This window comes from Hyperoodon ampullatus, assembly GCF_949752795.1.
Source record: "Hyperoodon ampullatus genome assembly, chromosome: 19".
In the NCBI taxonomy this organism is placed as follows: domain Eukaryota; kingdom Metazoa; phylum Chordata; class Mammalia; order Artiodactyla; family Ziphiidae; genus Hyperoodon; species Hyperoodon ampullatus.
Genome location: NC_136932.1, coordinates 50,410,293 through 50,434,056, shown reverse-complemented (window position 1 = coordinate 50,434,056; position 23,764 = coordinate 50,410,293). Strand labels below are relative to the sequence as shown.

Sequence of the window (23,764 nt, the reverse complement as noted above, 5' to 3'; positions counted from 1 at the left end):
AAGAGGTACAAAGGAGCTCTCTAAGGCATGGAGGAACAAGAAGGATTCAACAGCCTGTGTAGCTATCTACATCAATCTCAGATACAAGGATTCACTTGATCTTGATCAGGGACCCATCACTCATGCTCTGGGATACAGAGCATCGGGAGATTTTGAGAGCTTTTGGGTCCTCCTAAAAACCCACTGGGGGTTTATATGCCTGGCATTCCTTAAGCTCATCCTTTAACTGTGTTACAGTAAAGGACTCAACAACCTCAAGGAGACTCAACTCTTAACTTAGTGAAAGTTCCGACTCCTTAGAGCACGGCATTCAAGGCCCTCCACAACGGTTCATAACCTACCTTTTCAGTGATAACTCCCACTGTTGTCAGGAATAAACACTCTGCTCCAGTTAAACTGGGCTGCTCACTACCTCCTGATCATGTTGTATTTTTCCACCTGGATACCTTTCTCTTTATTTTTTTGGCTGTGTCGTGCAGCATGCGGGATTTTAGTTCCTCGACCAGGGATTGAACCCATGCCCCCTGCATTGGGAGCGTTGAGTCTTAACCACTGGACCACGAGGGAAGTCCCAATCCCTTTCTCTTTAAACCTGAGCTGTCCTTTTTGGTAGCCGTTAGTCACATATGGCTAGTGAGTACTTGAAATACGGCCAGTCCAAATTGAGATGTGCTATTAGATACACCAGATTTCAAAATACATTTCTACAGGAACCCCCCAAATGTAAAATATTTCATTAATAATACTTAAATATTGATTACATATTGAAATTTAACGGAATATTTTGGATATATTGGATTAAATAAAATAAAACTAATTTCACATTTTTTACTTTTTCATGTGGCTACTAGAAAATTTAATATATGTATGTGGCTTGAATTATATTTTTAATATTCAGTGCTCCTCTAGATCATTAGCCTAGCCTCTTAGGCCCATGTAGAAGTTGGCCCACCATTCAAGACCCCCCTTGTACTTTCTCACATCCTGAAATAATAAGATGATAAACGACAGAAAACTCTAAGTGTGGGTTCATACATTTGATGCAGACATGCCTTTTACATTATCAAACTGAAGTTGCTATCACAGATCCACTGGACAGCTCAGGAAAGCAAAGCCTTTCTGCCAAAGGCCACAGGACAATTAATACGCTCCATAAGTGTTAGATAACTTCTTTTAGGCACCCACACTAGAAAAACCCAAAACCCCTGAATTCCATCTATATATCTCCTGTTTTTCTTCACTTCTAGTCAGTGTTAGCCCTTCCTGTGAAATTCTTTCAATACTATTAGTTTTCTCTCAATACATACCTAACTACAGTCTTAGTTGCCTTGCTTTTAAAATCTAGTTTCCAAGTAGTCTCCCAGCTTCCTACCCCCTACCCACATTCATTCCGTTCTATATATACTGCAACTGAAATAATCTTCCGTAATATTTCTTGCAGATATGACTCTCTGCTCAAAAACTTCCATTTTGCCCACATTGCCTACAGGAAGAATTCTTTTGTTCAACACTCAAGGCTTTTTTATACCTTATCCCTGGGCTTAAAACCTGGGCTTTAGGGAAACTAGACTGAGCTTATGTAAAGCACTTAGAACTCTGCCTGGCTTATAAGAAAGTCTTAGTTATTATTATTACTACTCACTTTTATTTGAATGTGCTGTATGCATTTCTATCCCCGGAACACTGCTAATTCCTTTTTCCTATTTGAATACCTCTATCTCCAAAGGGAGAAGGACTGATTTAAACTATTGATGATCAGCACAGGCTAATTGTTACCGCTGGAGAAACAACTTATACCTCCTTCCTACAATTGATAGAACCTGTTAACTCTGACCCCTAATTTATAATATGTAACAATAAAATTTAAGATTAGATGGGATATAAACAAAAGGTAGCCTTTCTTTTATGCAATAGACAGTAAACTTACGGAATGTGTCATTTAAAGAAAAAAACAAAGCCTGGAAAAATACAAATAGGTTCTGGATTTAGGGCAGTGGTGCTCCAATTTTGGCCTTACGAGAATAACCTGGGAAGCTTTCTTTTTTTGGCCGCGCCTCGCGGCTTGCGGGAATCTTAGTTCGACTAGGGGTAGAACCCGCGCCACCTGCAGTGGAAGCGCGGAGTCCCAACCACTGGACCACCAGGACATTCCCACAGAATAACCTGGGAAGCCATCAAAACTAAAACTAATGCAGGTGTCTGAGCCCCACTCCAGATTTACTGAATCTCTCTAATGGTAGGGCACGAGCACATGAATTTTTAAAAAATCTTCCTAGATGATCCACATACACTTTTTAAAAATCTTTGTATGAGATCTTCCTGTGCACCTACATCCGAGAATCACTGGTTTAATCAAGAGAAATTTTGGATTAAGGAGGTTGGTCATACTTGGCATAAAATTTTCACCATATTCTCCTGGAACACGGTTCTGAAACAGAGACCTGCTTAGCCCTGAATGACTTATATGTTTATGAGTAGTGTTCTTAAAAACAACAAAACAACCCCCCGCCCGGCCACAACCCTCTTGAGTTTGATTTAGGGAGTCATATACATTCTAAATGCCACACTTGGTTTTCATCTAAAAGCTTGTCTGTTGGTCTGACTTCTATTAACTTATAAATTTCAAAACATAATTCTTAAGTAAATATATATTTAATATGTACAATATTTACAGCTTACAGCTTTTACAACTCAAACTTTGGATCTATAAGTGTGTGAAAAAGTGGGCATTTGAGTGTAATACTTCGAAAACTTCAAAAACACCTTTACCTGAAAAATATTTTACACCAATTTTCCAAAGCGGTATCTTCACAGGCTTATTGTATCTCGACAACCCAGTCAAGTTACCAAATCTCTAGGCATGGAGTAAACGATATCGTATTGAGGTGGAACTTTTTATAAGGTCGTAGAGGATGTAGAACTCTTGGGTCTTTGAAACCCTATAACAAAGTCCCTTTCACCCTCCAATCTTGAGACAACAGATCCTGTAGTTCTACCTCATCGTCGCTGTCAACGTTCTCCTCTTCCTTTTTCTGCAGTTCTTTTATGGTCAGAACCTCTTTAAGCTTATTTTTTATCTCATCCTGGCGATTCCGCAGCTTTTCCACCCGACGGTAACACTCTATCTGCTCATCGATCTCCCCAATCTGCCGGTCCAACCGTCCCTCCTCATCCTCTTCGGCAACTATGGCTTCGGAAATAGTGTTGACCTGTCTCATGGCTTTTTGAAATTCGTCCCATTCTTTGTCCATCTGATCCTTCGGGGCATCAACCTTTCGTACCCTCGCATCTATCTCAGGGTCGTCAAAAAACCCTTCCGGTAATGCTTCCGCGGTGTTTTCTCTCCTTTCCACCACTTTTTCATGTATTTCTGCTTTCTCAATTGACCCTGAATGAGGAATTAAAGGGGCCTGGGGAGGATTTGTGTCCGAGAAATCGCTCGGCAGCCTACTACCGGTTGCCTCCCGCGCGGAGGAAAGAGAGTGTTCCTTGCCCTGTGCGTTGGCCGGATGCTTACAGACATCCCCTCTTTTCCCTTCTCCTTCTCCTCCCTCCTCTTTCTCCTCCTCCTCTTCCTCATCTTCATAATCAGGGAGTAAACCGAGCCCCGAAGCCTTACTGAGGGTCGCCCTAGTGGACTCCTTTCCGGCTTTGTCAAAGTTGGTGGGCAAAGCGGAAGTGGAGGGCTGTACTTGAGACACCACGGAGGCCTTCGCTCTCTTGGCATCTTGGCTGTCTGCGTCCGGCGCCTTCCTCTTGGCGGACTGAGGCACTGCGCTGGCGGATTGAGGCACTGCGCTGGCGGACGGTCCCTGGGCGGCTTCCTTCGCGCCTTTCAGCTCGGCCACTTTCTCCCGGTGCTGCTTTCCCAGGACGTGAGTCTGCCACAGGAGCTCGCTCTTAACCGGGGTGTTACACAGGGCACAACTCAGCTGCCCCAAGCGGTTGTACTTCGCGAATGGAGATTCTATCCGTTTACGGTTGGTGCTCAGACGCTGCTTCTCCTTCATCAACCGCCGCAGTTCGTCCTGATTAACCACTCGCTTCCCCGCCCCAGGCCGAGCGGAGGCGGAGGACGCCATCTTTGCGACCCGACCCGAGGCGATTCTGGCTTCCGTCCCGCCGACGCCTGATGACGTTACTTCCTGTCCGGGCGCGGATTGGCTGAGGCTCAGGAGCGTGAGCCGTGGCGCCAGGATTTCCCTCAGAATAGCAGCTGAGGCTGCTTTACGCGGCGGGGTTCCTCTTCCTACCGTCTGGCCGTGGCTGGGAAAAAAGCCATAAACTCCAAGGCTGAGGTGGCGCGGGCCCAGGCGGCCTTGGCAGTCAACATATGCGCCGCCCGAGGGCTGCAGGATGTGCTGCGCGGACCAACTTGGGTTCTAAGGGCACCATGAAAATGTGAGACGGCGGTTAGGGCGTCGGGGTTTGTTGGGTGTCCGGGCGCGCTGTGAGGCAGACGTTCCACAAAGAGTTGGGAGCGATGTGGACGCACTTGTGGGCCTGCTTTCCCTCGTTCTCATTCCTGCCCTGAGCTCATTGCTAGCCTGGTGGGAGAGGAGGAGAAATGCTACCCGAAGAAAGGGCCCACTGTGACCCCCTCCCTGCCCCCCCAACTTCTTGTTAAGGTTCATATGCAAGTAGAAAGTCAGTTCATTTAGTGTCATATATGAAACATAAGCCATCTAGCTCCCCTGCTGTTTAAGAGTTTGGGATTTGCTTGGCAGTGTGTTGTAGAGACGGCACGGGCTTTGGAACCTGGCGGGCTTGGGTTCAAATCCAAGGTCCGCTTTAGCTATGCGTCCCTAGGCAAGTTGAACGCTCTTTCAGCATATATTTACTTAGGACCATTATTTTCTTTAGAAGAGAGGGAAAGAGACTAGTGAGGGCAAAGAGGTGTAAGAGGAGAGAGGTACAGTCTCAGAGGAATGAGCAAAGTAATTAATATTAACAGTAAAAGAGGGCGCTGAGTATGTACGAACCGGGATGCTGGGAACACAGAGACGACCAAGATACAGTTTCTGTTCTTAAGGAGTTCTGGTAGAGATGAATGTGCTAATATTATATATATACCATTATACTGAGGAAAGGGACTAATAACATGGCAGAAGGGAGAAGGGAAAGCTTCTCAATCACGGGAGTTTTCATCAGTCTTGAAAAACGAATTAGAGGTCTCCAGGTGGAGAAGGGAGTAAAGACCTTCTAGATAGGGTAACTTCAGGAACAGGAGAAGCTCAGTGGTGTAAATCCAACAGAAACAAAAGCAAACATGATGTAGTAAGGGAACCCCAAGGTTTGCCCACAAGATCTCATTTGGTAGAAGAGGTAGATTGGGAAAGGCCAACTATGTCATTGCTACATAGTTTGGATATTGTCTTGAAGGTGATGGAGAACATGAAAGTCATGGAAGGATTTTTGGTGAGGGAACTGACGGAATCACATTGCCTTTTAGAAAGGTCAATGCAGTGTGGAGGGTAAATTCAAATTCAGAGATATCAAGATGCTCAGTAGTCCAGACTAGAGAGGATGGTGACAGTGGAGATGGAGAGGAGCGGGTAGATTCAGGAGACATTTAGGTTGTAGAATTGACAGAACTTGATCTACTAAACGTGAGGGGGGAGGGAAAACATTCACTGAGTGAATGCATGGTAACATGTCACCAAAAAAGCAACCTGCAGAAAGTTCACAAATCTGTGGTTTGTAGACTTCCAAGTACTCTTCCAGGTACCAAGCCACTGTTCATAACTCACGGACTGCTCTTGTCCTTAAACTTGTAAATGTGCTGTTTGGAATGAAATCACCATAGCAGTCCATCTGGGGAGAAGTGATTCTGTGGTAGTTCCTGTGGTATCCCCCATGGTATAATGGAAGTTTTCCACTCCCAATTACTTATATTAAGGATAGTGGAGTGGCTAACACTGGGAGTGTCTTGTTTGGCTCTTGCTCTATGAAGTTTATAACCACTGTTTTCTGAACAGGCTCGTTTCTGGTGCAGAAGACATCAGACCCACCAAAGATGGCATTGAACTGCTCCATGAGAGGGTGAGTTGATGTTCCTGACTTAATAAACCTTAATTAGCCTTAGCTGAGAACATAGTACAATTTGTATATCCTTAAAGCAAGGCCGTCAGCTAAATACTGCAGTCATGAGATATGCTTGTTGGATTAAACCTTAGGAAAAAAAAAGTCTATTGGCTGTTTTCAGATCTTTGTGTAGTGCAAATAATAGCTTAGGGATACTTCCAAATTAGTTACATCTTTTAAAGGCAATGCGTTATGTTCTTTGTAATCATGGAAAAAAAATCCTTTGCAAGTTTAGTACATACATTCATCTTCAAGATTGAAGGATTTAATCTTATTTTGGAAATGTCATTGCATTCGAAGCAGAGACTCTTTTATAAAATGTTCAAACCTCATTAGTTCTCAGTTTTTAACTTTTCGTTTTGACATTTATTATGTATGATAATATAAAACTTGTGAACTTACAGAATGAAGCTTATTTCATTTCTTAATTTGACTGTTGACCCTTAGGTTATCTTGGTTTTGGTGGACTATTTCTTTATGTCATTCTCTCTCTTTTTTAATCTGTTGCTTGCTTTTTTTGGCAAATTCAACACCCAACAGCTTCCTTGATAGCAAAAGTAGCAACAGCCCAGGATGACATGACAGGAGATGGTACTACTTCAGACGTTCTAATTATCGGAGAGTTACTAAAGCAAGCTGATCTTTACATTTCTGAGGTATTAGAATTTCATAGAATTCACATTCATGTGGTACTTTATTTTGAATAAAAAGTTATTTTTTTTTTGCTAGTAAAATGGTTTAATTTTAGAGGGCAAAAGTTAATTTTTATCAAGATATTTTTGGACAATTATAAATGGAAATAATAATGAAATTTTTAGTCAAAATAATGCCTTTTATTGAAATTATATACCTTTTTAAAAAATGAAATATTTGAGATATATATAAAAGTTAAAAAATTAGCCATGTACCCATGACTAATGGCCTGAGAAAGAAAACATCACTGAGAAAGTTGAAACCAAATTATGCACCTTTAAAAAAATAACTAGAGAAGAATTATTGAAGGTTTTCCACATTGTGAATTTACCTACTTTTCTAGTTTTATTTCCCTTTATAATCAGTCCCCTCTAGCCAGACTCCTTCATTCACTGGCCTCTGAAATCATTACATACATTTCTACCTCCATGCCTTTGTTCAATTTGTATTGTTTTCTTTGCGTTACTTATGTCTTTTCTTTTCTTTTTTTTTTTTGTGGTACGTGGGCCTCTCACTGTTGTGGTCTCTCCCGTTGCGGAGCACAGGCTCGGGACGCACAGGCTCAGTGGCCATGGCTCACGGACCCAGCCGCTCCGCGGCATGTGGGATCCTCCTGGACCGGGGCACGAACCCGTGTCCCCTGCATTGTCAGGCGGACTCTCAACCACTGCACCACCAGGGAAGCCCTTATGTCTTTTCTAATTAAGCAGTTGAATTTTTGCTCTTTCTAGGACCATTTTAGCAAAGCATAACCTGTCCTTTCAAAGTGCTAAAAGGATCACTTTGTGTTTCACTTAGTATTGGGATCTGTCTATTAATTCAGTACCTGCAACTTATCTCAAGATGCTTTTAGCTGTAAGCAGTAGAAACTTGACTAAAAGTCACTTAAACAATAAAAAAATTATCTCCTGTAACAGGAAATATAGCAATAAAGCAGGCTTCTAGGGTTAGTTGATTAAAAAATTCATTCAGTCATCAAGTACCCAGATCCTTTCTGTCTCTTAGCTCTTCCACTTGTAATGCTGTTTCATCATGGGCTTATTCCCATCCTGGATGAAAGACTGTCAGAAGAGGTCAGGGCTACCTGTTCTCCTTACTAACACTCAGCAGGAGAGGGCAAGAGAAAACCATTCACCCAGCCATAGAATAAAAGTCCTTCCTTTATATGATTGGGCCAACACTGGTCTTATGTCCATCCCAAACCAGTGACAGTTTTTCGGGAAATTGACTTAATCTAGTTAGGATCCGCCCCTTGAGCTAGGGATAGGGTCAGCTTCCTCTGAAGCACTGAGGAAGAGGGATACCTAAACAAAATTAGGGTTGGGCTAGGAAGGAAGAAATTAGGGAAGGGGAGATGCTGACAGACATTGACATAGTTATGAAACTCTGTGACAGTGCAGTGACAGAGCTAGGCACAGGATGGGATAGAAACACTGAGGAGGGAGGGGTATCCTAAAGTAGCCTGAGGTAGTCTGGAAGCACTTTCTGGAGGACATAGGCCTGGACTGAATCTTTAGGATTAGAAGGAGTGAGCCTGATGAAAGAGTGAGGGGTGCGGAGAACGGCATTCCAGGCAGAAGGAACAACATGAGCAAAGGCACAGAGAAAGGAAGCAAACTGGTGTGTGTGCAGAGCTACAAGCAGTCTGGTGTTGGTGGAGTTTAAAGTGATGCGGACAGTAGTGAATAGGCATGTAATATACTAACCAAGAAGAATGTTCATACTGACATATGAGTGAGGGATATGGTCAGATTGGCATTTTAAATATTTGGGGGACAGTTTTAAAGGAATCAAGACTGAAGGTTTTCCTAGTAGTCTTAGGTGAGAAGTTATGAGGTCCTAGGCTGAGGAAATGTTTTGAAGATGGTTAATAACACAGGCTCTGGCGTCAGGCCTTTTGGGTTTAAATCCTGGGTCTGGCTCTTACTAGCCTGGTGATCTAAGCCTTTAAGCCTAAGTTTCCTCTTCTGTGAAACAGGAATGATAAAAACACCCACTTCATAGCGTTGAGAGGACTAATATAATACATGTAAATCCCTTAGAATAGTGCCTGGCACAAATGCTCAATAAATGTCAACTTTTGAAAGTTATTATAGGACTGACGTAAAGGAATGGAGGAAGGGAATAAATTAGAACTAGTTCCAGCTTTCAATAAGTTTATGTATTATTTTTCAGAATAAACAATAGCGTTTTTTAAAAAAAATTTTTGTTATAATGTCAGACCTACAGAAAAGTTGCAAGAATATTCCAAAGAATAACATTTCTCTCTCTTTCATGAAAAAAAAATATATATGGAATGTGTATATATATAGTAATATACATATTTTTTTCTAATGGTATAAGAATAAGTTGCAGACATGATGATCTAAATATTTCAGTGTATGTTTCTTTTTTTTTTTTTTTGCGGTACGCGGGCCTCTCACTGTTGTGGCCTCTCCCCCCGTTGCGGGGCACAGGCTCCGGACGCGCAGGCCCAGCGGCCATGGCTCACGGGCCCAGCCGCTTGCAGCATGTGGGATCTTCCCAGACTGGGGAACGAACCCGTGTCCCCTGCATCGGCAGGTGGACTCCCAACCACTGCGCCACCAGGGAAGCCCCAGTGTGTGTTTCTTAAACCAGGGAATTCTCATGTATAACCACAGTATAGTGATCAAAACAGGAAATTAATATTAACACATTGATAAGTACTTTTAATCTAATTTGCAGGTTTTATTCAAATTTCATCACGTGTCCCATTCAGTTGTCATACCCCTTTAGTCTTCTTTAAGCTGGAATAGTTCCCGAGCCATCTTTTGTGTTTCATGACATGGCTGACATTGCTACCTTTAGAGAATAGGCTGTTTTTTTTTTTTTTTTTTTAAGAAAGTCCCTCAGTTCAGATTTGTCTGTTTCCTCATTATCAGACTCAGGTTATGAACCTTTGGCAGGAGTGCCATGGAAATGCTGAATTGGTCTTAATGCAGCATATCTGGAGGCACATGGTGTGTGCTTGTCCCGTTCTATGATGTTAACTTTGAACATTTGGTGAAGGTGCTGCCTATCTGTCGTTTTTCTCCAAACAATGCTGGTTCTTTTCCTCTACATTACAGGGAGTCTTTTCTTCTGTGCTCATTCAGAAGCGCCTACACGACAGTGTGTTATAGTTTTCAGACATAAAAAGAACTTTTGTAGTTTTTTTGTACTGTTGTAAATTGTAAACAGTTTTTCTGTAAGTTTGAGATTGTTTGAAATATGAAGCGCTGAAAGATTACAAATTACATACATACACTTATATTTAGTGGCATCAATATAGGTAATTAATTTTTTTGGACATACCTATTAGTAGGAAAGGATGGTTACTTTTACTTTGGATAACTTACTTTATAATTTATAGTTTTATGTTGATGTATTAGGGCCTGCACCCTAGAATAATAGCTGAAGGATTTGAAGTTGCAAAAATAAAGGCACTTGAAGTTTTGGAACAAGTTAAAATTAAAAAAGAGATGAAAAGAGAAATCCTCTTAGATGTGGCTAGAACATCTCTACAAACTAAAGTTCATCCTCAACTGGCTGATGTGTTAACAGAGGTATGTGGTTAAACTTTTGCAGAATGAGTACAGCCTAACACATGGTGGTATTTTTCTTTTTCCTATAAGATGATCAGCTAGCTATAGCATGTGGTTCTTTTGAACATACAACAAAATATAGAAGACAGACATTTATAGGCCTATTTACAGAGTAGATTTGATTGGTCAGAACAGTATGTGTAATTTTTCGTAAGTGTCATATTAAGCCTTCTTTTAAGTTAACTTGAAAGTTGGGAGGGACTTGGCTGCCTATACTTCCCTGTGGAAGCTGTTGGTGTGATGCACACTGGTCTCCTAAACCTAGAGGTCCATATTTATTATGTGAGGTTGGGGACGTTGTTTTGGCAGTGTGCCTTGTAGTTAAGGTTACCACTTTAATGAGCATGATTGACCTGATACATAATATTCACATCTGGGAAGTGTATACTTGTTTACTTCTAAAGGTAGACTATATATATAATATCAGGACAAAGTTGGGTATTTTGGGAAGGCTTTTATCAGGTAGCTGTAGTTTGATGATATCATCATTGTTCCTCAGCTTTGCATTTTTTGAAACTTGAGTATATTAGTTTATCAGGAATGATGAGTTCATAACAACCAAATTCACAAGACATTGACATAGAAATCAGAATTCTGTCTTACTAATTTACCTTGAGAAATATAAATACTGAAACACCTGAGTTGTTTCTGGTCAATTCTTACCAATAGGAAAACCTACTCGGGAAATCAGATTAAGATTAAGAAATTAAGACATTTTCTTGCTGAGCAGTCTAAATAAAGACTCTGCTGTGTTTTCTGATGTTAAAGTACATATATCACATGGCCCAGAATCTTCAGGCTATCTGATTAGGGCCTCCATTCTCTTCTGGAGTTATAGAAACACTAATACTCTCATTTTCCAATGGTTTGTCATTATTCCCCGTTAGTCATCAAAACCAAAAATCATGTTACCTCAGTAAACTTTTCTAAGATACAGGTTTTTTTTGCTTTTATTTTATTTGAGGATGGTTATACTGTAGCACTTAATTTCTGTAGTCAGTTATTTTCATATTACTTTCTGAGCTAAGCAATAGGCTGTGTGGTGCTGTGCTTCTCAAATTGCATATCCCTGGGGATATTTGGCAGAATAAATGAGACATGTCTTTCTGGAGTGTCAACTTTACTTTATGATGGAGGAAAAGCATTATTTTCACATTAAAACAAACATGTATAACAGAACACTGTAAATCAACTGTACCCCAATGAAAAATTAAAAACAACAGAAAACAAACATGTATATATTATGGCATGATGTGGAAAAGTTTCATGGTAAAACATAAGACTTAAAAATTTCATGTTGTTAGAGCCAGCAAATTTGAACTCTTTCCTTAGATTTCATTTCCTTCTTTTCCATTAAGGTGTCCTTTGGTGGAGAAGTTTGAGTAGTGTTTGTATAGTAGGCTTGGCAGTTAAAGAGACTTGATTTCTAGTCCTGACTCTGCTACTACCTGTTAGACCTTGTTTTAAGACCATAACTTTTTAAGGTCTTACCTTAGTTTCCTTCTCTGTAAAATAAAGGGTTTGGACCTGATAATCTCTGAAGTCCCTGTAGGCTCTAAAGTATCCATTGGCACTGGTTATCATTCGTATCCATGCCAAAGTGACACTTTCTGACGTTGCCCTCTGTTTTGGAGCCTGAAACACTTCATCTGCTTAGTCTGGTGATAGATTAGTAGGGCCAGTGGTTTCTTTTAGTAGACCAAATAATTTACTTTTCTCATTCATTTCTCTTCCGGCCTGTGGTGGATTCTGTTTTGGCTATTAGAAGACCAGGTTATCCTATTGATCTCTTCATGGTAGAAATCATGGAGATGAAGCATAAATCAGAAACAAAGTAAATGATATAAACTTTTAACAGTGCATAGATTCTAGAATACTTGGTTGTCTTCAGATATTCTTTCACTGATTTCATTAGTTACTACTATTTATCATCAATCTATTCATTCAGCATATATTAATTGGATACTTACCAGGAGCCATTCACTGTTTAGGTGCTAGGAATGAAGAGTAAACAAAACAGAATTTCTTTTTTTAAGAATCTTACATTTCTCGTTGAAAGAGATGGTGGACAAATAATGCTAACTAAGTGCTGTGAGGAGGCTAGAGCAGCTGTATATGTGAGCATGTGCATGATTTTAGGGTAGTAAGGGAAGATCATTGTGAGGAGAAAGTAAACTAGAGAGCTAAAGGGGTCTCTAGTGCTAGCCATGTGCATATCTGGAAGAAGAGTGTTCTAAGCAGAGGGAATAACAGTGGAAGAAGCCCCGAGGCAGAAGTGTGCTGGGGTGTTGCAGTGTGCCCGGAGCAGAGGGAGAGGAAACAGTAGTAGAAGGTGAGGTCAGAGAGGTGAGACAGTTATAACATTGTCTGAGTGTGTGTACTCAGAGTGAGCAGCACCTTGCTGACTTTGGACGTAACTCGTTGTAAACATTCTATTATGGAAAACCCTAAACATATGTAAGAGTAGAACAGAATAGTGAATGAACTCCCATGTGTCTGTCACTCATCTTTATCAATTTTCAGTATACGGCCAGTCTTATATCCCCCGTATATACTCCTCTTTCCTTCCCCCTGCCCAAACCTGGATTATTTTGAAGCCGATTCAGATGTTATATTTCATCTGTAAATACTTTATTTATTTTTAATATATGTGTGTGTATGTGTAGGTGTCTTTACTTATTTATAGAAGTTCCATTTGGTTCGTTCTTAAATCTGCCTTGTCACTTTTTATGGTTTCCTGTTCCCGGCAGATCTTTTCAAACTTACCTTTCATTTCTTTAAACATATAGTTCAGTTTGATAATTACAATATTTAAAGTTTTGTCTTGTCTACTTCTGGTGTATATTTCATTTATTTATTTTTAAAATTAATTAATTTATTTTTGGTTGTGTTGGATCTTTGTTGCTGCGTGCGGGCTTTCTCTAGTTGTGGCGAACGGGGGCTACTCTTCATTGTGGTGCATGGGCTTCTCATTGTGGTGGTGGCTTCTCTTGTTGTGGAGCACGGGCTCTAGGCATGCGGGCTTCAGTTGTTGTGGCACACGGTTCAGTAGTTGTGGCTCACGGGCTCTAGAGCACAGGCTCAGTAGTTGGGGCGCACGGGCTTAGTTGCTCCGCAACATGTGGGATCTTCCCGGACCAGGGCTCGAACCCGTGTCTCCTGCATTGCCAGGAGGATTCTTAACCACTGAGCCACCAGGGAAGCCCCGCCCAGGGACGACTTTAAACTAAATCCACAGCTTGAGGTTTTTTTTGAATAACTAGTTGTGAATTCTAACTGCAAGTCCATGTGAGGGCTGCTGGTTTGTACCCTGAGTATGTAGCCTCTGAGGTTCTAGTTTAATGTGAAGAGGGTCTTACTGTTATACTCTCTACTTTGGATGAGCCTTGAGCTTTTTAAATTCTGCCCCCCTCTCATTATGAGGTCAAAATTCAGATTTGCCTGAATTGTCAGATGACTTTAGGGTGAGTGGTTGCAGTTATCTACTTACCTCTTGGAGTTCCTGTTTTGTTTTCAGTTTTGAAAAGAAAACTTTTGTAGCTCTTTACTGTTTTATGGCTCTGCAGAGTTTTAAAGGTTTTTTTGTTTTGTTTTTAATCCAGCATTTTTAGTTGCTTTTGGTAGTAGGGTTGGTCCAGATTACCTTACCATTGCTGAGGGCAACAAGTACTTGGTTTACACTTCAGAAGGATCTCCGTGGTTGTTGTGTGGGGAGTACACTGTGGAGCAGGGTGGGAGGTGCAAGGGCAGACGCAGGAGACCGGTTAGGAATCTGTTGTAATATAGGTGAGAAAAGAAAAAAAGATTTGGATCAGGGTATACTTAGAAAGAAGGAGCAGTAGGATTTGTTGGTGTTCCACATAGAATGTGACAGAAACAGGATTCAAGGATGTCTCTTGGGTTTTTGCATGAGCAGCTGGAAAAGCAGAGATGCCATTTCTTGGGATGGAGAAGACTGGGAAGAGCAGGTTTGGGGAAATAAATCAAGAGTTTAGCTTGGGGAATGTTATGTTTTTGATGCCTATTAGATGTCCATGTGGAGATGTTGCGTAAGAATTTAGAGAGAGGTGTCAGGAGTTCAGGATCGAGGTCTGGACTGGAAATATTTATTTGGGAGTCATCAGTGTGTAGATGACTTAAAGCTATGAGAGTTTTTAATTTATTAAAAAATTTTTTTTGCTGCGCCGTGCAGCATGTGGGATCTTAGTTCCCTGACCAGGGATTGAACCCATGCCCTCTGCACTGGGAGCACAGAGTCTTAACCACTGGATTTCCAGGGAAGTCCCTGTGAGAGTTAATAAGATCATCTGGGAAGTGATATAGATAGAGAGAAGAGGAAGTTTAAAGACTGAGCTCTGAAAACTCTAATGTTTAGAAATTGAGAAGATAGGGAGGACTGAGCAGAGAAGACTGAAAAGGGGTGGTCAGTGAGATAGGAGGAAAGCCAAAGGAGAATAGTGTCCCAGAAGGTAAGAGAAGAAAGTGTTTCAGGAAGGAGAGAATAATCTGCTATGTCATATGCGGTTGACCGTTTGATGAGCAAGTTGTGAACTGAGAAGTGACCATTAGATTTGGAGAACGTTTAGTTTTTTGGTGGCTTTAATGAAAGTTGATTCAATAAACGGGTGAGTGTGAAAGTCAGATTGAAGGTGGGCTCAAGAGAGAATGGTTAGGGAAGAAGTGAGGATGCAAATGTAGACAACTCAGAGGAGTTTAGCTCTAAAGGGGAGCAGATAAGTGGGGCAGTAGCTAGAAGGGAATATGGGAATGGGGTTGAAGGAGAATTTTTTGTTTTAAAGATGGGAATTACTATGACAAGTTTGTTCCCTGATGAGGATGCTCCTGTAGGCAGGAACAGTTGATGTGAGGGAAGAGGGGACCGTTGCAGGAGCAGAGAGGGGAAATGGGATACAGTACACAAGCAGAGGGGTTAACCTTAGCAAGGAGCATGGGCAGTTCATTCCTAGTCATAGGAGGTTCACGTTCAAGTGCAGGTGGATTGGTAGAGGTAGTGATGGGACAGTGTTTTTATTTTCTCAAAGAAGCAAGATCATTTGCTGAGCGTGAGAAGAAGGGGAAGAGTGAAGGAGACTGGAAGAGTGAAGAATATTGAACATATATTTTGTTGTCTTCTTCCTAAATAAAGTATCTTCACATTCAGTTAGGAGTTGGAGTAATCTAGGTAGATGAAAATTTTGAAAAATTCCCTATAATTACGCTTAACTATTTTAAAAATTATTTCTTTACATGAATGTGTAACAAATATTGGTTATAAAAGATTCATAAGTAGAAATGCATTTCCTAATTGGGTATAAATGAATTTTTAAAAGTTATAAAAATATTTTCTCTTGGAAGATCACTTGGAAAATAGGAAAAAAAAAAACCCTCCCCAATTATCTCTATTCCTACCACCCAAGCATAACTCTACTCTTAGTTTTCTTCCATTTTTCCTTTTCAATGCCAAGGTGCTTTTTAAAAATAGTTAATTAATTAATTAATTAATTAATTTTGGGCTGCGTTGGGTCTTCACTGCTGTGCACAGGATTTCTCTAGTTGCAGTGAGTACTCTACGTTGCAGTGGGTGGGCTTCTCATTGCGGTGGCTTCTCTTGTTGCGGAGCACAGGCTCTAGGTGTGCAGGCTTCAGTAGTTGTGGCATGCAGGCTCAGTAGTTGTGGCTCGTGGGCTCTAGAGCACAGGCTCAGTAGTTGTGGCACACAGACTTAGTTGCTCCATGGCATGTGGGATCCTCCTGGGCCAGGGATCAAACGCACGTTCCCTGCGTTGGCAGGCATACTCTTAACCACTGCGCCACTAGGGAAGTCCCCCAAGGTGCTTATTTTTTAAAAGAATAGTTATACTCATGCTTTATATGTAATTTGTCATTCTTTGCTTATTAGCTACCCCTGTAAATATTTTTCCATGTTATTACATGGTTTTCATGACTAACACATAGTTGAGTCATTATCTGCTGAACAATGCCCTATTGTTGGACATTTAGGTTAACAATTTTTAGTTGTTCCATGTAATTATTTTGAACAAATGTTCCTAAGAAACTCATTGTGTGCCTACCTTTCATTACTTGATCAGCTGTGTCACACATATTTGAGCCACATAATTTAAAGAATAATTCTGGATTGACTTTTCATGGTGACTTCACAGTCACACTGTGTTAAAATAGGTTCTCTTTCCTAATTTTACTAATTATGTGTTAGGCTTAAAGTTGGTATAAGGAAACAGTGTGTAACAACTGCACTGGCAGATATGTTACAACTTTAAGAGTATAGTTTTAATTTTATACCAAATTTTAGAGTGTATATTCAAAGTACGAAACATTACATATTTTTAATAGGTTGATCAGAGGATTAGTTTTGGATCATGGTGCCCGTCATCTAGATATGAAGAAGTGAGTACAAGATGCATTTATCCTTACTTGTAATGTATCATTAGAATATGAAAAAACGTACGTATGTCAGTTATTCTTTGTATCCTTTGAAATTGTTTTTTTCTAAAAGTGTTTTTTAATCCCTTTCTTACCTCCCAAATGTTTAGTATAAACTCTTTCTACCTTTCCCTCTTCCCCAACCTTGCCTTTACTTGCTTGTTTTTATTAGTCTTTTAGAGAGGTGCGCTCTGGTTTCTTTTATAAGACTGCAGAGGAGAAAGAGAAATTGGTAAAAGCTGAAAGAAAATTTATTGAAGATAGAGTACAAAAAATAATAGACCTGAAAGACAAAGTCTGTGCTCAGTCCAATAAAGGATTTGTTGTCATTAATCAAAAGGTGAGACAGAAAGTTTAGATTTTCACTGTTCGTAAATGTTCTTCAGTGTTTTGCCCAGTGTGGTTTGTGGACCCCATTTCAGGGGGCCGGTGAGGTCAAAACTATTTTCGTAATATTAATAATAATGCCTTTACATTGCGTTGACATCTGAAATGCTGATGCAAAAGCAATGATAGGTAAAACTGCTGGCACCTTAGTACAAATCAAAGCAGTAGCACCAAACTGTGCTAGTCATCGTATTCTTTACTGCCACATCACCCTGCACACAAAAAGGGCAGTTTCATTTAAAAATGTCTTGAAGTGGCAAAACTTAATAATTTTATTACATTTTGATCCTTTTTTTTTTTTTTTTTTTGCGGTACGCGGGCCTCTCACTGTTGTGGCCTCTCCCGTTGCGGAGCACAGGCTCCGGACGCGCAGGCTCAGCAGCCATGGCTCACGGGCCCAGCCGCTCCGCGGCATGTGGGATCTTCCCAGACCGGGGCACGAACCCGTATCCCCTGCATCGGCAGGCGGACTCGCAACCACTGCGCCACCAGGGAAGCCCCCTACATTTTGATCCTTAAATTTGCATCTTTGTTTATTTTTTAAATTGAAGGATAGTTGGTTTACAATATTGTGTTAGTTTCAGGTGAAGTGATTTTTGCAGATTATACTTCATTATAGTTTACTACAAGATAGTGGGTATAATTCCCTGTGCTATACAGTATATCCTTTTTGCTTATCTATTTTATATGTAGTAGTTTATATCTGTCAATCCCATACCCCTGATTTGTCCCTCCCCACCTTCCCTTTTCCCTTTGGTAACCACAAGTTTGTTTTCTATATCTGTGAGTCTGTTCCTGTTTTTCATATACATTCATTTGTATAATTTTTTAGATTCTACAATGTAAGTGATATCATACAGTATTTGTCTTTCTCTGACTTATTTCACTAAGCATAATATTCTCTAGGTTCATCCATGTTGCTGCAAATGGCAGTATTTCTTTTTTTTATGGCTGAGTAATATTCCATTGTATACATATACCACATCTTCTTTATCCATTCATCTGTTTATGGACACTTGGGTTGCTTCCATGTCTTGGCTATTGTAAATAGTGTTGCTGTGAACATTGGGTGCATGTATCTTTTCGACTTAGTGTTTTTGTTTTTTCCGGGAATATACCCAGAAATGGATGCATCCTTTTATAATTCTGTGTCACAAAGTGTGAAGTATACACAAAATACTTCTGCCACATTTCAAAATAAGGGTCTTGAAGGAAAGCTCTTATGTAATTGAGTTGCAAGCTAAAGTAGCCACTTTTTTCATGGAATGCCATTTTTACTTGAAAGAATGACTGACAGAATAGTTATTTAGACATAGGTATTTGGTAGGTTTTTCTTGGAAATGAATGAAACAGTCCTGTCACTTTAAGGAAACAACAGGCAGTATGTGTTGGCAATGATAACATTTGAGCTTTCAAACAAAAATTAGAATTTTGGAAAACTTGTATCTGCCACTATGGGCTTGACAGCTTTCCAGTACTTAAAAGACTTTTCTGATAATATTAGTGATGATTAGCAAACGTGATATATTTTTTAAACTATTTATTTATTTTATTTACTTGGTTGTGCCGGGTCTTAGTTGCATCAGGCAGGCTTCTTAGTTGTGGCATGCAGTCTCCTTAGTTGTGGCATGCACAGCTTATATTTTGGATTGTGAAGTTTTCTCTTTTGGAATATATATATATTTTTTAAATTTTATTTATTTGTTTATTTATGGCTGTGTTGGGTCTTCGTTTCTGTGCGTGGGCTTTCTCTAGTTGTGGCGAGCGGGGGCCACTCTTCATTGTGGTGCGCGGGCCTCTCACTGTCGTGGCCTCTCTTGTTGTGGAGCACAAGCTCCAGACGCGCAGGCTCAGTAGTTGTGGCTCATGGGCCTAGTTGCTCCGTGGCATGTGGGATCTTCCCAGACCAGGGCTCGAACCCGTGTCCCCTGCATTGGCAGGCAGATTCTCAGCCACTGCACCACCAGGCAAGCCCTGGAATATTCTTAATAGTATGCTGCCTTTTTAATTAACTTCTGTGTATTAAATGAAAAACCCTTAATATTGTAGTATCATTTTTCATTTTTAGAAACTTATTTTTAAAGCCATGAAAAAGCTTTTACAGCTTAGAACCCATTCCATTTCCTCACTGCAGTGTAATTTTAAGAAAGATTGGAGAAGAATATTAGCATTTATTATTTAATGATAATTTAAACCTCCAACCTCCTTCTAAAAGGAGTTAGGGTAGATAATTCAATAAAAACACACATGTTTGGGGTGGAGTCAAGTTGGCGGTGGTGGAGGACGCGGAGTTTGTGTCTCCCCCCAACTAGGGTGCCTCCCGGACGCTGGTGGGGGACCTTGATGCTCAAGGAGACAGGAGGAACCCCTGAGCGACCGGGTAGAATGAAGGGGGAGTGAGGGGGGAGGATAAGTGGAGGCTGGACAGGACCAACACATCTGAGGGGCGGCTGGGAGGAGGGGGGGGTTCCCACATCTGGAGGGACCCTCTGGGGCTCAGAGGGTCGGGGGGAGTGCAGCTAGTGTCTCCCCTGCCCAATTGGGCCCGGGAAGCCTGCTGGGCTCCTGGGCCTGGTCCTCTGTGCTCCAGGGATCCCTCCAGCCTCGTGGGTCCTAGAGGCGTAGAAGGGAGGGAGGAGAGGGGAAGAGGAGGAGAGGTGGATGGGGGTGGGGACCATCCGAGGCCAGAGGATCCAGTGCCGTGGGCGTTCCCCCTGCCCAGTTGGCCCTGGTAAGCCTGTTGGCCTTCTGGGTCTGGTCCCCTGCCGTCTGGGGTCCCCTCCGGCCGTGTGGATCCCAGGGGCATAGGATGGAGGGAGGGGGGAGAAGAAGAGAGGCCAACGGGGAGGGGCCCTCCGGGATCAGATGATCGGGGGGAATGTGCTAGCGCTGCCCCTGCCCACTTGAGCCCAGTAAGCCTGCTGGTGTCCTGGACCTGGTCCTCCACCCTCCAGGGCCAGAGGCACTCCTGGGCCCCTCCTGCTGCAGCCCCTCCTGCTGCACTGAGCCTAACACCCCCCCTACCTCCCACCCCCCGCCAGGGCCTTTTCCCCACCCTGTGGGTCCTAAGCATAAGCCCCGCCTGCCACCTAAACCCCGCCCCTGCCTAAGCCCCACCACCCCACAGTCAAGGCCTTTTCCAACTTTTTTTTCCTTTGTCTCTTTTTTTTTTTTTTTTTTACTATTTTGGTTCTGTTTTACCTTCCATTGTTGTTTCATCTATATTTTTATTTTTTATTCTTTCTAACATACCTGTTAGTTTTCTAATCTAATTTTATACTCTTTGTTATTGTTCTGCTCCTTTTTTTCTTTTTTCTTAGCTGCCCCACACAGCAGGATATTGGTTCACGAGCCGGGGGTTGGGCCAGAGCTTCTGCGGTGGGAGCTCTGAGTCCGGACCACTGGACTAACAGAAAACCTCAGACCCCAGGGAATATTCATCAGAGTGAGGTCTCCCGGAGGTCCTCATCTCGGCACCAAGACCCAGCTCTACCCAACAGCTTACAAACTCTAGTGCTGGAAGCCTCAGTCCAAACAACCAGTAAAACAGGAACACAATCCCACCCATCAAAAAAAAAAAAAGTGAGGGCCTCCCTGGTGGCGCAGTGGTTGAGAGTCCACCTGCCGATGCAGGGGACACGGGTTCGTGCCCCGGTCTGGGAGGATCCCACATGCCGCGGAGCAGCTGGGCCCGTGAGCCATGGCCGCTGAACCTGCGTGTCCAGAGCCTGTGCTCCGCAACGGGAGAGGCCACAACAGTGAGAGGCCCGCGTACCACAAAAAAAAAAAAAAAAAAAAAAAAGTGAGACGACAAAAAAATATGTCACAGATGTAGGAGTGAGGTAAAAACCTACAAGACCAAGCAAATGAAGAGGAAATAGGCAACCTACCTGAAAAAGACTTCAGAGTAAGGATAGTAAAGATGATCCAGAATCTTGGAAATAGAATGGAGGCACGGATTGAGAAAATATAAGAAATGTTTAACAAAGATCTAGAGGAACTAAAGAACAAACAGAGATGAACAACACAGTAACTGAAATGAAAAATACACTAGAAGGAATAACAGAATAACTGGGCAGAAGAACGAATAAGTGAACTGGAAGACAGAATGGTGGAAATAACTGCCGAGGAGCAGAATAAAGAAAAAAGAATGAAAAGAATTGAGGACAATCTCAGAGACCTCTGGGATAACACTAAACGCACCAACATTGGAATTATAGGGGTCCCAGAAGAAGAAGAGAAAAAGAAAGGGTCTGAGAAAATATTTGAAGAGATCATAGTGGAAAACTTCCCAAACATGGGAATGGAAATAGTCACCCAAGTCCAGGAATTGCAGAGTCCCATACAGGATAAACCCTAGGAGAAACACACCAGACATGTATTAATCAAACTAAGAAAAATTAAATTCAAAGAAAAAATATTAAAAGCAGCAAGGGAAAAGCAAAATATAGCGTACAAAGGAATCCCCATGAGGTTATCGGCTGATTTTTCAGCAGAAACTCTGTAGGCCAGAAGGGAGTGGCAGGATATACTTAAAGTAATGGAAGAGAAAAACCTACAGCCAAGATTACCCTACCCAGCAAGGATCTCATTCAGATTCTACGGAGAAATCAAAAGCTTTTCAGACAATCAAAAGCTAAGAGAATTCACCACCACCAAACCAGCTTTACAACAAATGCTGAAGGAACTTCTCTAGGCCGGAAACACAAGAGAAGAAAAAGACCCACAAAAACAAACCCAAAACAATTAAGAAAATGGTAATAGGAACACACATATTGATAAGAACCTTGAATGTAAATGGATTAAATGCTGCAACCAAAAGACACAGACTGGCTGAATGGATACAAAAACAAGACCCATATATATGCTGTCTACAGGAGACCCACTTCAGACCTAGGGACACATACAGACTGAAAGGGAAGGGTTGGGAAAAGATATTCCATGCAAATGGAAATCAGAGGAAAGCTGGAGTAGCAATACTCGTATCAGATAAAATAGACTTTAAAATAAAGTCTATTACAAGAGATAAAGAAGGACACTACACAATGATCAAGGGATCAATCCAAGAAGGAGATATAAGAATTATAAATATTTATGCACCCAACATAGGAGCACCTCAATACATAAGGCAAATGCTAACAACCATAAAAGGGGAAATTGACAGTAACACAATAATAGTAGGGGACTTTAACACCCTACTTACACCAATGGACAGATCATCCAAACAGAAAATAAGTAAGGAAACAGAAGCTTTAAGTGACACAATAGACCAGATAGATTTAATTAATATTTATAGGACATTCCAGCCAAAAGTGGCAGAATACACTTTCTTCTCAAGTGCACATGGAACATTCTCCAGGATAACATCTTGAGTCATAAATCAGGCCTCAGAAAGTTTAAGAAAATTGAAATCATATCAAGCATCTTTTCTGACCACAATGCTATGAGATTGGAAAACAATTACAGGGAAAAAAAACTGTAAAAAACCACAAATACATGGAGGCTAAACAGTGTACTACTAAATAACCAAGAAATCACTGAAGAAATCAAAGAAGAATTAGAAAAATACATAGAAATAAATGAAAACGAAAACACGACGACCCAAAACCTATGGGATGCAGCAAGAGCAGTTCTAAGAGGGAAGTTTATGGCAATTCAGTCTCACCTCAAGAAACAAGAAAAATGTCAAACAATCTAACCTTATACCTAAAGCAACTAGAGAAAGAAGAACAAAGAAAACCCAAAGTCAGGGCTTCCCTGGTGGCACAGTGGTTAAAAATCCACCTGCCAATGCAGGGGACACAGATTCGAGCTCTGGTCTGGGAAGATCCCACATGCCGCAGAGCAACTAATAAGCCCGTCCACCACAACTATTGAGCCTGCACTCAGAGCCTGTGAGCCACAGCTACTGAGACTGCATGCCACAACTGCTGAAGCCCGCATGCCTAGAGCCCGTGCTCTGCAAAAAGACAAGTCACTGCAATGAGAAGCCTGTACACCGCAACAAAGAGTAGCCCCTGCTTGCTGCAAATAGAGAAAGCCTGAGCACAGCAATGAAGACCCAGTGCAGCCATAAATAAATAAATGAATAAGCAAACAACCAAAAAATAAATAAATTTTTTAAAAAAGAAAAAACCCAAAGTCAGTAGAAGAAAAGAAATCATAAAGATCAGAACGTGAATAGCTAGTTGCTTTTTTCTCTGTTTCTTCTGTGTGGTGTGTCTTGCCAATCATTTTTTTCCCTCCAATAGGTTGTGTGGTTCCAGGAGCGGGTGCAGTTGAAGTGGCAATAGCTGAAGCTCTAGTTACATACAAGCACAGTATAAAAGGAAGAGCTCTTCTTGGAGTCCAAGCTTTTGCTGATGCTTTACTCATTATCCCTAAGGTAGAACTATCCTAATGGCCAAAGAACAACTGTTTAGACAAAAGGTGTCTAATTAATTTTAAATTGCCCATATTATGTATAACAGTAGAGTAGAAAGAGGTATTTTTATTTCCCTACACAGTTTTGTTTAAGATATTATATAGCTAAAGCAGGGAAGTTTTTAGGATAA

At 41.3% G+C, this 23,764-nt stretch overlaps 2 protein-coding genes across 2 annotated transcripts; one reads left to right on the top strand and one right to left on the bottom strand.

Moving 5' to 3' along the window:
• Positions 1–2,703: 2,703 nt before the first annotated feature.
• Positions 2,704–4,082, bottom strand: ZNF830 (zinc finger protein 830; the record flags this gene model as incomplete). Its single annotated transcript, XM_079724741.1, has 1 exon — positions 2,704–4,082. One exon carries the CDS (start codon positions 4,080–4,082, stop codon positions 2,940–2,942), a length of 1,143 nt encoding a protein of 380 aa, XP_079580867.1. The 3' UTR covers positions 2,704–2,939.
• A 50-nt stretch (positions 4,083–4,132) lies between these two features.
• Positions 4,133–19,582, top strand: CCT6B (chaperonin containing TCP1 subunit 6B; the record flags this gene model as incomplete). The annotated part of the gene is given in 7 exon segments (XM_079725587.1): positions 4,133–4,163; positions 4,279–4,364; positions 4,367–4,401; positions 5,979–6,042; positions 6,606–6,740; positions 10,170–10,343; positions 19,523–19,582. Coding segments are annotated over 7 exon segments (585 nt in total).
• Positions 19,583–23,764: the final 4,182 nt, after the last annotated feature.